The 14,402-nt window shown below is 35.2% G+C and overlaps 1 protein-coding gene across 1 annotated transcript in view; it reads right to left on the bottom strand.

Annotated features, from left to right (window-relative positions):
• Window positions 1-2,789: 2,789 nt before the first annotated feature.
• XYLT1 (xylosyltransferase 1) overlaps window positions 2,790-14,402 on the bottom strand; it is a 131,464-nt gene continuing 119,851 nt past the window's right edge. Inside the window, exon 11 of the mRNA XM_053472295.1 lies at window positions 2,790-4,195. Coding sequence (XP_053328270.1) covers window positions 3,873-4,195 — 323 coding nt within the window. The 3' untranslated portion in view covers window positions 2,790-3,872. The remainder of the gene's footprint in view (window positions 4,196-14,402) is intronic.

The following is a 14,402-nucleotide window of genomic DNA, read 5'->3' as shown; positions in this document are numbered from 1 at the left end:
TTTAATAAACCTCAATATGTCTTCCCTTCCAAGTTTTAATTACAGCTGTAATTAAACAAATCCAGTTAACTCGGAAGTAATATTTCATTCTGCTTGTTTGGTCGTAAATGTGCACAAATCAAAAGCATTCTTAGAGAAATCTGTTTTCAGAATGAAACCCAAAGCTTACTAAACAAATGTCTATTTATAAACTGTTATTATTATATTTGTAGGTGGGACGCAGATCATGGCTAAAATGGCTGGAATACGGTCAAAATGCATAATAAATTACTTTGAGTAGGACAACGCCGTTAACGTGACATAATCAGGGGAAATAATAATACGTATACATGTATATTAGTTTAATCTTTAAACATATGCTTTATTTAATGTACAAACTGTAACACCTGGAAAAAGATCTGCTGTAACATATGCAGCATTTAACCCTAAAATGCCACATGCCAGCAATGGAATATTCTAAAATATAATGGGTTTCATTCACTAAAGCTGGGGGTTTCTTTGAGCTGAGCTGACCCTGCACAATGTATCAATCAGTAAGGCGACTTGCAAGGAATCTCTCTGATTAACCCATGCATTCTACAGGGCTCACCAAGCTCTTTTTGTAGCAGAAGCTCAATGGGGCTGGGCCTCTGTATGTATAGAGATGCCCGCGAGTTGAAATCACAAATCTCCTGCATCTCTTACCGACTACCACTCCTAGTGAATAAACGCCATACTATTGTTCATCATACTATTGTTCATTTAATATATTCAAACCGTGGCACTTAAAGGGTTAACAAACAATTTGTGAAAATACTGTAACGGAGAACAGAGACTGGACACAAACTGCAGTGCATTGTGGGAGATAACATTTTGGGACTTTGAGAATTTGCTAAAAAGGTAATTTGGTAAAAGGTAATTTTATGTGAATTTTAATCACCTATAGCTGTAAACGCTTAAAAAATACTATAAAATGCTATTTTTGTTTTGGCTTCTATGACCGAGATAGTCTGCCACAGTTTGCCATGGGATAAAACTATTGTCTGTTCCGTTATGTCGATTTGCATGTATCAGAAATTATTATAGACAACCCGTTGGCAGTGATATAAGTATCTCAAAGCAATATTCTTAATTCCTCTATTCTGACAACTGTGTTTAAAACATATCGCCCCTTAATTCCCAATTTCACGTGTCAACCATTCTATTAGTCCCATTATTTGCAGAATTAATTCTATCGCTACAAATCTTTTCATAGTCACATTTGTAAGTCAATTGGCATGCTGCCAGAGACAGAACAGAGGGCAAAACAAAATAGTCCATGATGTTCTTCAAAGATTTCTATCTTGCGTCATCCAACCGGACAAGGCCGTAATAACCCTTAAAACTCATTAGTCGTATTATATTAAATAAGTATATAAAAACATATGACAGTAACACCAAACCAGTAAGACTGGCTAGTTTTGGGCAACGCAACACTGTTAACATGTAAACTTGTGGGGTACGGCATCCTTAGAACATACACAAGACCTTTCTGTGGTAAACCATGGTGACTTAATGAAACAAATAAGCGGAAAACGTTAATCTAAAAACGCTGCCATGGGGCTTCCTAATGCCTGATGGATACAAATAAAATGCGAAGCGCGAGGCCTTTAACAAGAAAGGCAGCCGTAGTTAGTAAGGTAAAGGTCAGGCTGCAAAAGCAGCATTCGCTAATTAGTCACTGACTAAAAAAATATAAATAATAAATATCTATTCTAATTTTCCGTCTACATGTCCGAGAAGAGAATTGTGAGAACGCACCCCCGTTTGAAGCCAGGGCTTCTGAGACATGTGGTGCCAGCACAGCTGACACGGGACAATATAATATTCTAAGCAAACTGCAGGAGTCGCACGAGCCACTTGTGGCTTGCCGTATACTCTATAACACGGGCGCTGTACGCAGCTACAGCACAACCGGCGTTAACAAAAAGAAAGAAAAGATACGTTATTCGTGAAAATCGTGCTGTCGGGGAAGAAAAAGGGAATTCAACATTCGGGAGTTCATGTACAAAGACCAAAGGATACAGAAAAATATCTAGATTTTTTTTTTTTTTAGAATATTTTAAAAGTTGACGCCATAGGGTAGATATTAAACATGAAAAGGTGCTTGTTATTGAAATTCTAACCATAAAATGAGCTAATTTCCTAAAAACAGTCAAATGAAGAACTGGAACGGATGTGTTGAGCTACGAAGGAAAAAGAGTTGATTCAGTCTGAAGAAGTGGAAATATAAGCAAAGGGAAGACTTTTCTCTTTGGTCCTAGTTTCATGCCACTACTCTCGCTTCCCCAAGTGAATGTTAATGGAGTTTTGATGTTCAGTTTCACTGTTAGTTTTACTCGTTTGGTAGAATGTGGGATTTTCACTCCAGCAGAGGAAACAGGAAAAAATATTGAGTCATTGACAGATATCGTATACTGTATATGAACTATTACATGATTTCTAAGTTGATGATTTACACTATAAATTGCCTTCCCCGGCAAAAGGGAAAGAAATATTACTTTGCCATGATTTCCAAAACATTCTGAATAGGGAAGATGTGAAAGTCAATTATTCTTAAGCATGAACAGATTTGCTGTATGCAGGACTTATGAGCATAGTAAGGATCGGACTGACGCTGGAAGCATTAGGTATGACGCATTTCCTGCCTTAGTAGGACGAAGATTGGAGACTCCAGGGAATGCTGGAGGAACGTTCCCAAATATGCTTCTAGAATTTTCTGGAAACTTCCTGGGACTGGACCCCAGAGCAATCCCTTTCCCACTCCTTATAGGAAGGGGCTGTGCACGTGGGGGTGGGGCTAACCACAAGTAGGCTAGAAAAGGACAGGAAGTAGAGAGAAACTTTTTAGGAAGTGGGAGTGGCCAATCCCCACACTCCATCTGATAATTAAACATACATGCAAGCCTGGGTTGCTCAGACTTCCAGTGCCTATGGGTCAAATTCTGAGCATTCCAGGGTATACTTATAAGCCCAGGGCTGGATTTCTGTAACGGTGCACTAGGCAGGTACCTAGAGGCCCCTGTTTAACCCCATGGGAATGGTTCCACTTTGCCACTGCTTTGGGAGGCACCTGTTTGTAGCTCAGGAGCCCCAGATGTAAAGCAGGTCCTATATGAGTGTTATCGAGGGACTATGAAGCACTGCATTATGTTACTCACTCCCCATAGCACTTAAAAGGTATCCCGCATTCTATACATTACTTCCAAAGTGCCTTTGAAAAAAATGGATCGAAATGAACCAGAATCCACATCTGCACTAAAAACAGTTTTACGAAGACCCTTACTGAGACAAACAACCATGATGGAATTAAGCATCAGCTATCCTGCGGCCAGACATTCGTACAAAGCTTTTCCAACACTTTGGCAACACAGGGATTTTTTTTAAAGGCCACCTTTCAATACAACTTCTTATAATGCTATTTAAGAAACACTTTATTAAATAAAATAAAAAACTGACTATTTTTACTCTTATTGACACTGACAAATGTTAAAATACACAAAAGTAGAAAAATAGAAGACATTTGTGCAAAAAAAACAAAACAAAAACAAAACAGGGGCTTCTGGCGTTTTGATATTGGAGTTGAGATATTCGCATGTTTGAGCCCTTGGTCAGTGTATGTGGTTGGTGCGCCAGTTACAGGGAAGTGCTATAACTCTAAGCCTGCAAAACGTTAGCCAACAGTGGCAACCGAGCTGCTGTTAAGCAAACCTGTTCATTGCCAGAGGATGGAATATCTATTCTATCCGTCAGGCAAACACCCTTTCATTAGCTCATACATATTGTGTTGGACTGTTAGAACAAACGGTTAATTTCCCTTTTAAATCCCATGCCGCTAAAGGGCGTACCAGATGCTACCTCAAGCGTCCGTCATATTTGACAAGGCCAAGTTCTGATTTGGGGTCGGGGCTCAGTGAACTCCACGATGTTTGGGCACATGCTTGCATTACCGGGCAGGAGGATGGTCCAGTGGTACAGATGTCCACCGCAGACCACATGTCGTTAGCCAGTTTGTCAACCCAGTTTTCTAGCTTTGGCCCCAAAAGAGCTGCATTCTTCTTTGCTTCTTCCACATACATTGAGTTTATAGGTATATTCAACACCGGATTTAGGCCCTGGAAGCTCTGTTCCATATATGCATTTTTTGGAGGACCGCCGTGAAACTTGCTCAGCTCCTCTGAAAAGATAGAAATACATTATTAGTAAAGTGCAAAAAACCCAAAACAAACACAAATTCAAAGCTCTATTTTTCAAAAAACAAGGATTGATGCCTTTTCTGAGAACTTTTTCAAGGGATTCACTTCAAAAACAGCTAGGGGTGGTTTAGTTTTTTATCTTACCTACTAACCTCATCCACATTCTGTCAATGACCACATTAATTTACGCCCTGCCAATATAGTTGTGATCGTGCACAGGAACACCTGTAAATCTGCCAAAGGAACTTCTATCTTTGTAAATAAAGATTTATAAAACATACAACATATGATGCGTCTAACAATACAATATATATGGAAGAACATAACTCCATTCAATTTTAATCTGCCTTCCCTTATGAATTTTGAGGCAAATCTCATAGATCAGCAGAGGGCAGACAATTTTTATCCAATTATAGTCCTGTAGAAAAAACATTAACAGAAATGATAAATATAAGGAGCATAAAAAGGATCTAGGTATGCCTTATGTCTTTGATGCTGTAGACACCATAGTGGAGGGAGAGAAATCAGACTTGGCACACTACGCTTAAGAGATGATTACATACCTCCCCAGTGCCCTATGGGGCAGTTCTGATTTTGGAGCACTGTCCAACGAAGCTGACCCCTGCTTCTAATTTTGCAGACAGCGTGGATCATCGGCTCTTTGGGGAGAACTTAATTTAGGACCACTTACACGGCCTATGACTTAATGTGTACCTACCCTTCATTTATTTTGTGTACAGCTACGACGTCCGTGTGTACAGCAGGCGAAACACCCAGGACTGTTAATTTTTAAATGCTATTTTGTGATTTACGTCAGTACGGTCACTTTGTGGGGCCGTCTGATTGACGCTTTTTATTAGAAATGCTATATAAATCCCCAGTGACCGGAGCAATTTAAAACTGCCCTTTTTTCCATTAAATAAAATATAACTAACCAGCGAGCCGAATAACCCACACTGTATATTCTTAAGCTAATAATTATGCTTTGCATAGCTTGGCTTTCATATCGACATCTGAAAAGCATCGATTTCATTTTAACTTCAATATATGGCTCAGAGTGAGTGGCGTGCCTTTTAATCCAAGCACGGACAGAAAGAGCTATAATTGATTTAGAATTTTGTCCTTTCAAAAATATCTTTTATTTATAAACGGCCAACTTGCTTAAGATCACAAAACCAGGTCTACCACATTACACACTGGGGAGCTCACTAATATCAAACATATGACATTTCATGCTTAGCAATAAATTCATATGTTCATGTTTTGAACTAGGTGTTTTTGTTAATTATTATTGTTTTACTAATTTAATTAGATTTTAACATAAAAGGAAAAGCAACTGTCCCTTTAAAGCACAGGTATGGGATGTCCTTGTAAGTACATCATTTTGGACTCAGGAACCCAACTTTAAATGCGTTACAATATCATATCTCCCAACAGTCCTGATTTCCACATGACAGTCCTGGTGTCGGGCACTGTCCTGATGTCTTGGGTAGCTGCCCTACTGTCCAGCTATTGTGGCCAGTGGGGATCGAGGGCCGGTTGGGGAGCTCCTCTGATCTCCCCTGACTGACCCAGGGAGCTGTAAAATTTGTGGAGGTCTGTGCTCCATTGCAGCTCCCATGTGGTCACCTCGTAAGCATTTAGACAATTTCTGCAACGCACAATAAAAAAATGTCAGTTTCTGAAATCCCCAGGTACAGTCAGCATTGCACATACTGCTTACATTCAAAATTTCATTGGGGTGTGAAGTTTTCTTCCTCACTAACGTTCACGCTCGCCTTCAATTCCCCATTCATTTTAAGCCCTAGTCCTGCATTAAACTGACAGTTTTGCACACCGTCCAAGATACACATCCACCAAGGCATGAAAAGGACTCATTCAATACCCACCGCTGAACCTGGGGCTGTTTAACATGTGATCCCACAGAATGGTCAATGCTTTATGCCTATATTCACGGTCACACTGAGACCTTTTCACGGGAGGAATGTCAGATATTGACAGTAATTAGACAGAGTGGGAATAAAGACATCCATTTACCAGTATGTTCCGCCAGGAAAACCTTGTGTACAGCATTTATACACGTCTGCAAATCTCAGCATCAACCCCCCCCCCGAGAAAGTGCCATAATGACAGATCAGAATGAAACCTTTTAAAATATAAGAAATTCTCTCTGTCGCATTTTAAAAACCGTTACTACACTAAATGGTAGATGCATTAAAGACATATTCAATTATGGGGACAAAAAAATAAGCCATAGACACATTAGGAAGATGAAGATTAGAGGATGAGGGGCGTGACGCACGCACGGACGTGACGTAGCACGCACCAGTAGGAGGAGAATTATGGGCTTCCACGCGGCTTGTGCCGCGAAATAGGAGCTAGCGGAGTCGGTCGGAGCGGGAGCTAAGTGGAAGCGGTCTGGTGCAGCCGGTATGTCCGATCGCTGAGACGGAGGCGGAGGAGAGTTGCTGAGCGGTGCGAGGGAGATGTTTTGCAGCTGACGTCTGCCCCAATTACTATTCGTTCTGGGGGATGCCGTGGTGGCCGTGACTATTAAGCTTGCTGTGGCGGCGTCACACGGCCTGGTACCGCGGATGGCGCTCTACCCGTTCGTTAACTGAGTTCCAGCCCAGCCGGGCCGACCCATTTCCAGTAAAGAGCTTATACCAACGAAGAGAAGGCATAAATACTGGAGACGCTTATTTCCTTGAGTCCTCATACTTTGGACTGGGATGTCTGGCTGATTCAAATTCTTGTAGATAAGTGCCCTCAAATCTATATTTTACAATCCCATCGTATTACATGAATATATCTTCTGTGTTCATGAAAACTGAATAGAACATTTTATGAGGGCCTAAATTTCACATATCATGTGTTTTACCTTCTTTAAACATAAGAACTATTTATTCTTTTTTGCTGGTGCTCCATTTCTGATTATTTAAAGAAAAGAAGAAAGAACTATTGAAGAAAACTGAATATAAAATATTATGTGTGACTAATTGTCCCCAATTTACGAGCTATATATTTTTTTTTTCAATATAAGAAACATTTAGTCCACTAAGCTGATGCTCTAATTCCACTGTATACAGAAAAGAAACAGGTTTATTATATATATATTTTTTTTTTTTTTTTTTTTTTTTTTTTTTTTTTTTTTTTTTTACATGAATTTAGCCCATATAGGCTATACAGAGATATCTCACTGACTACCTATGGTTAGATCTATATCTCGAGACCTTTCCAACATAAAATTTGAATATACAACAAATAAATCTCATTTATATGAGCTCATGCGTCTCCTTTTACAATATCTGTACGGATCCGTTAAGCTCCATATAGTGTCATCAACTTAATGATACAAGTCTAAAATGCCTCCCAAACAGCAGATATCAAAAATTAAAGAAAAAGGCCAAAAAGACTCCAAACTGAATAAAGGAGCTACGGCTTTTTTCTCACCAAGACAAACTAAAGACTCTCTGGACTTTTCTCAGGCAGACTCAATGGCCTCAATGGAAGATACTTTCTCTAGCCCCATTCGTCTTGATTCTACTACAATTACACAAGATATATTAACAAGTGCTTTAGACGAGCTATTGAATAATATAAAACAAGAAATTTCTACCAGCTCTACTGATATTAGGCTGGAAATTGCCAATCTATCTACAAAAATTACAAATGTAGAAGCCAAATATGAATTACTTGAGAAACAACAGAAGACAACTTCAGATTCGATCATGTCTCTAGAAAATAAATTTGAAGATCTACAAATCAAGATTACAGAACTAGAAGACCGTTCTCGAAGATCTAATCTACGCTTTAGGAATATTCCTGAATCTTACGCAACAGATAAATTGCAACTATTTATATTAGATCTAATTAAAGGCATGAATATAATAGAAGAGCTGCCATCCAATCTAATAGAAAGATGTTACCGTGTGAGGAAACCTAAAGAGTTGGCAGATAATATCTCCAGAGACGTTATTGTTTCTTTTACTTCAGCCTACTGGAAAGAAAATATATTAAAATCACGAAGACAGAATACTTCAACAGATGTTAAGTTCTCCGAAATTCAAATTTATCCTGATTTATCGCCAGCAACTAGATTTTGGAGACGATCCTTTCTTCATGATTTGAAATATTTACGTGAAAAGAACATCAAGTATATATGGATTGTTCCGAGGGCTATAAAAATATTCTGGAACGGTTCTACTGAGACATTTACGAACTCAAATACATTAAAAGAATGGATAAAACAGAATAAAATTTGATATAGTTATATATTTTTTTTTTTTTTTTTTTTTTTTATTGTATTTACTTATAATTTTTTTTTTTTTTTTTTCTTTCCTTTTGTTTTTTCTACTTCATTAAGAAGACAATCATAAATACATGTTTGCATGACAGTGTATATGCATTTTACGAATTGGCGTTGTAATCAAAGTTACTCCAAAGTCAGAAATGAAATATTCACATTAGTATATCGCACAATTTTTTTTTTTTTTTTTTTTTTTTTTTTTTTTTTTTCCATTTGATAATGAAACTCTTATATAGTCTATGGATAATAATCTATGTTACATGGTCTGAATTAGTAATGAAATTCTTATATATGATGGTACTATATCACTTGTACTTTATAATATTTTCTTATTTTTAAAATTTGGGGTTTTTCTTTTTGTTTTTTCTACTTCATCAAGAAGACAATCATAAATACATGTTTGCATGACAGTATATTTGCACTTTATGAATTGGCTTTGTAATCAAAGTTACTCCAAAGTCAGAAATGAAATATTCACATTAGTATATCGCCCAAATTTTTTTTTTTTTTTTTTTTTTTTTTTTTCTCTTTTTCATTTGATAATGAAACTCTTATATAGTCTATGGATAATAATCTATGTTACACGGTCTGAATTAGTAATGAAATTCTTATATATGATGGTACTATATCACTTGTACTTTATAATATTTTCTTATTTTTAAAATTTGGGGTTTTTTTTTTGCACATTTAGCAATCTTTATATATTCTATTAAGAAGATAAATATATAATTCATATTTCACGGTTCAAAACTGAACGAAATTTATATAGGACGATACTTTATCACGGGTACTTTTTATTACCTTTTTTACTTTTAAGCACTTTTTATATATTTTTCTTTTTATAACTGTATTAGTTAAAAGGATAAATAAATTTTGGAGCAACTTATCAAATTTATCCATTTATTTATTTTTTTTTTTAATTTTTTATCTCTATAATTAAAGAAATGTAAATGCACTTTATCAAACGACCTTGTAACTAAAGTTGCTCCAAAGTCAGAAATGAAATATTCATATTAGCGTATTGCACAATTTTTTTTTTTTTTTTTTTTTTTATATATTCTATTAAGAAGATAAGTATAATTCATATCTTATGGTTCAAAACTAAATGAAATTTACATAGGATGGCACTTTATCACTTGCACTTTAAACTACTTTTCTATTCCTAAGTTTTTTCTATACATTTTTTATACATATTTGTATTAGTAAAAGGATAAATACATTTTGGACCAACTTATCAAAATAAATGAAAGAACTCTTTTTTTTTTTTTTTTTTTTTTTTAATTTTTATATATTCTATTAAGAAGATAAGTATAATTAATGTCTCACGGTTCAAAACTAAATGAAATTTACATAGGATGGCACTTTATCACCTGCACTTTAAACTACTTTTCTATTCCTAAGTTTTTTCTATACATTTTTTATACATATTTGTATTAGTAAAAGGATAAATACATTTTGGACCAATTTATCAAAATAAATGAAAGAACTCTTTTTTTTTTTTTTTTTTTTTTTTTTTTTTTTTTAATTTTTATATATTCTATTAAGAAGATAAGTATAATTAATGTCTCACGGTTCAAAACTAAATGAAATTTACATAGGATGGCACTTTATCACTTGCACTTTAAACTACTTCTCTATTCTTAAGTTCTTTCTATACATTTTTTATACATATTTGTATTAGTAAAATGATAAATACATTTTGGACCAATTTATCAAAAATAAATGAAAGAACTTTTTTTTTTTTTTTTTTTTTTTTAAGCAAAGAAATTTATATGCACTTTATTTTTATTAAATGGCTTTGTAACTAAAGTTGCTCCAAAATCAGAAATGAAATATTTATATTTGCGAATTGCACAATTCTGTATTTTATTTTTTGCCAATTTTGCAATGATATATACCGATGTGTCTCCGAGCTCCTTATGTCATCTAGGAAATCCCGTATGTTCTCCTCCTTTGGGTTCAATAAGAACCTAAGTATGTATCGAGATAAACATGTTATTATTTTGATGCATATGTCTAGTTTATTTATGTTTAGGTATATTTTTTCTTTAGGTTTTAGTATGTATATGTATATATATGTTTCTTTTCGAGATGGAGCAGGGGAGAAGTGGGGTGAGATAGGGCTAATTGATAGGGTCTTTGGGCGAATGATGACCCCCTTAGAAGATGAAAATCTAGATCCCCTATTACAATGGGGATTAAGTGTATTTCGGTAAATACTCAGGGGTTAAATTCGCCGACCAAACGAAATCGAGTTTATTCCTGCTTACGTAAAGAGAAAATAGACGTGGCCTTTTTTCAAGAAACTCACTGGAGGATTATAGATAAAATCAAATGGGGTGGCAGACTATTTCCCACTATTTCTCATGCCTCGTTGTTAGATAAAAAAAAGAGAGGAGTAGCTATCGCTTTCTCCAACAGAATACGGACTAAAATGAATTTCTTTGAGCAAGACGTAGATGGGTGCTATCTCATTTGGGTTGGGACCCTCAACGATATTAAATATACGTTGGTTAACATTTATCTCCCTAATACAGCTCCATTATCATATTTTCAAAGAATTCTAGATAAAGTAGATAAAATAAAAACTGGAGCACTTATCATGGCTGGTGACTACAATTGTTTTCTAGATGAAAAAATGGATAAAGAGATGGGTAGGAAAAAAATTAATAAAAATCTAATAAAAAGGGCAAAATCTTTTTGTAAAATTATAATAAAAGCGAATCTATATGATTTATGGAGATTGAAATTCCCTACAACGAGAGACTACTCCCACTTTTCGAAAGTACATAATACTTTCTCCAGAATAGACATGATTTTTGGAGATGGAAATGCCTTAACTCAATTACAGAATATAAAGATGCATGATAATGTTTGGTCTGATCATAGTTATATTATTTTTGAGCTAAAAGATAGGTGGGAGCCATTGCCATTTACAACATGGCGCCTGGATGATTATATCTTGCATTCCGAAGAGAATAGGAAGCATATTATAGAGACAACCAAAGCCTTTTTCTTAGAAAATAAAATAGACCAAACAACAAATGCCATTAGATGGTGTGCCTATAAGGCAGTCATAAGAGGCCACTTTATTAAAATAAAGAAAAACATGCGAATAAATAGGGAGCAGCCATTAAATGAACTGTATATAAAATATTATACTTTAGCCCTAAAAACAAAATTAAATCCCACACTAGAATCTATAACACAAGTACAAACTATTAGAGACATAATTAATCAAAAGGAATTAGAAAGAACAAGATATTATATGGATAAACTTAGAGCAACATATTATCATAAAAGTAACAGACCAGATAAGATCCTGAGTAATCAACTTAAAAAGAAAAGAGCAAAGGAAAAAATAATAAAAATTGTCTCAGATGGCTATACGAGATTATCCCCAGATGATATAGCGGAGGGATTTAAGTTATATTATGAAAAACTTTACAGTAGCTCAAATGAAGTGAAAGTTACTGATATAGAAGAATACTTAGCAACAATAAACTTACCAGCACTATCTGAAGAACAAAAGGAAATTATGTATAGGCCACTAGAGAAAAAGGAACTAAGTATTATCATCGATAAACTTCAAAAGTTTAAAACACCAGGTCCCGACGGTTTTACCAATTTATTTTATAAAACTATGAAATTAGAAATATTAGATCCACTTATTTTGACCTTTGAAGAAATTGCTAATACGGGTATACTCCCAAAAGAAATTCTACAAGCCAACATCCTTCCAATTCTTAAAAAAAATAAGAATCCAGAAGAGTTAAAAAGCTATCGTCCCATCTCGCTAATAAACGTAGACATTAAATTATTTTCAGCACTGTTGGCAGACAGATTAAAACGTATATTAGTTTTTTTGATACATCCAGATCAAGTGGGCTTTGTCCCAACTAGAGACTCTACTAATAATATCAGACGCTTGATTGACGAATTGGACTATGCAGAAAAACACGGAAGTCCCCTCCTGACCCTCTCATTAGATGCCGAAAAGGCTTTTGATAGGGTCAGTTGGGACTTTCTTAGAGCTACCCTTAGAGCTTTTGGAATCTCGGGATGGTTATATAAGGCCATTATATCTTTATATTCCTCTCCCAGTGCACGAGTGGTCGGGCACGGATTATGTTCTACATGGTTTGATCTAAAAAACGGCACCAGACAGGGTTGTCCCTTATCTCCAATACTTTATATCCTTACTCTGGAACCGTTTGCCACAAAAATACGTACTAATCAACACATAACAGGCATTAAAATAGATAAAGATGAATTTAAAATATCGATGTACGCAGATGACGTCATAATTACGTTAACCGACCCACTTATTTCAATGAATTATTTTTTAAAGGAAGTCGAAAATTATAGTCTAATTTCGAACTATAAACTTAACTTCGATAAAACCATTGTACAAGCTAAAAATATCAGTGCCCAAGATAGACTGAATTTATCTAATCATTATTCCCTAACTATAAAAGTACAGGAGTTTGAACATCTAGGGATTATCATTCCTGAGAAAATCGCTAATATTGTAGAAATAAATTTTCTTCGTCTGCTAAGATTGTCAAATATACTTATAAAGGAGTGGAGGAAAATCGAACTGTCTTGGTGGGGTCGAGTTAATGCTCTTAATTTCTATTTGATGCCAAGATGGTGCTACCTATTTCGTATGGTACCTTTAAAATTTCCAAGCTGCTGGCTTGCTATAATTCATACTTCTTTCTTAAATTTTGTGTGGAAGGGGAAGACCCCTAGGACCAATGCTAATCTTATGAGCGCACGAGCCAAAGATGGAGGCATGAATTTTCCATTGGTTAATCAATACTATAAAACCAGTATACTGTACCATACTGCTAAAACCTACTCTGAAACATCTGAACAAGAAGTATGGTACAAGATAGAACGCAAAGCATGCGAGGCAAGTAGTTTAAATAAATGTATTTGGTCCCCAAAAGACAGAATTATAATAAATAAACTTCAAGATAAAAATATGATTTTAGAAAATATTATACCAGAATGGTTAAATATTAAAAAAAAATTGGGATGTAAAGATAAACTAATTGACACACTAAAGTTTAATATTTTAGAACAATTCATTGACAATATCTCACTTGATCACTGGCAACATGCAGGAGTCAATTCTATATCAGATATAATGTCACATGGAGAGATACTTTCTTTCCCTTCTATTTTATCTAAATTTAAATCGATAAAACTATCCGTCTTCAATTATCTACGAATAAAGAATTGTATCAATAAACATGTAATAGTCCCACAAGATATATATATTAAGAAACTTGCCCAAATCTTCAGTTCAAATCAACAAACGAAACTCTTTTCTAAATGTGCTGAGATAATAAGGCTAAAAGAGGGAAATACCCCTATTATGAGAATAATCTCTGCTTGGGAGAGAGAATTTAACATCTCAATTCCCGCTGAAGAATGGCTAAAACAGACTAAGAACTGTAGTTTAAGGATACATGATCTCTCTCTACTAGAGACGCAATTTAAAGTTACAAATAAATGGTACCTTGTTCCAACCCGAATTGCTAGGATGTTTCCACCGAGTTCTAACATTTGCTGGCGTTGCGAGCATGATGTTGGAACTTATATTCATATTTGGTGGTCTTGTCCTAAAGTTACTATTTTTTGGAAAGAAATTCTCGCCTTTCTAAAGAAAATAGATAACATAATAATTCCTGACACCCCGGCATCTCTAATCTTACATCTAGGATGGCCCCCCTTAACTCAGATCCAACTAACTATAACTATTCATACCTGTTTAGCAGTCAAGAAAATAATAGCCAGAGAGTGGAAACAAAATGGTAACTTCAATATATCTCAAGCGATAAACCAAATTAAATATCAGCTTACAATGG

This window comes from Spea bombifrons, chromosome 7, assembly GCF_027358695.1.
Source record: "Spea bombifrons isolate aSpeBom1 chromosome 7, aSpeBom1.2.pri, whole genome shotgun sequence".
Lineage (NCBI taxonomy): Eukaryota > Metazoa > Chordata > Amphibia > Anura > Pelobatidae > Spea > Spea bombifrons.
Note: the sequence above shows the minus strand (reverse complement) of the source record. Positions and strands in the feature narration are given on the sequence as shown.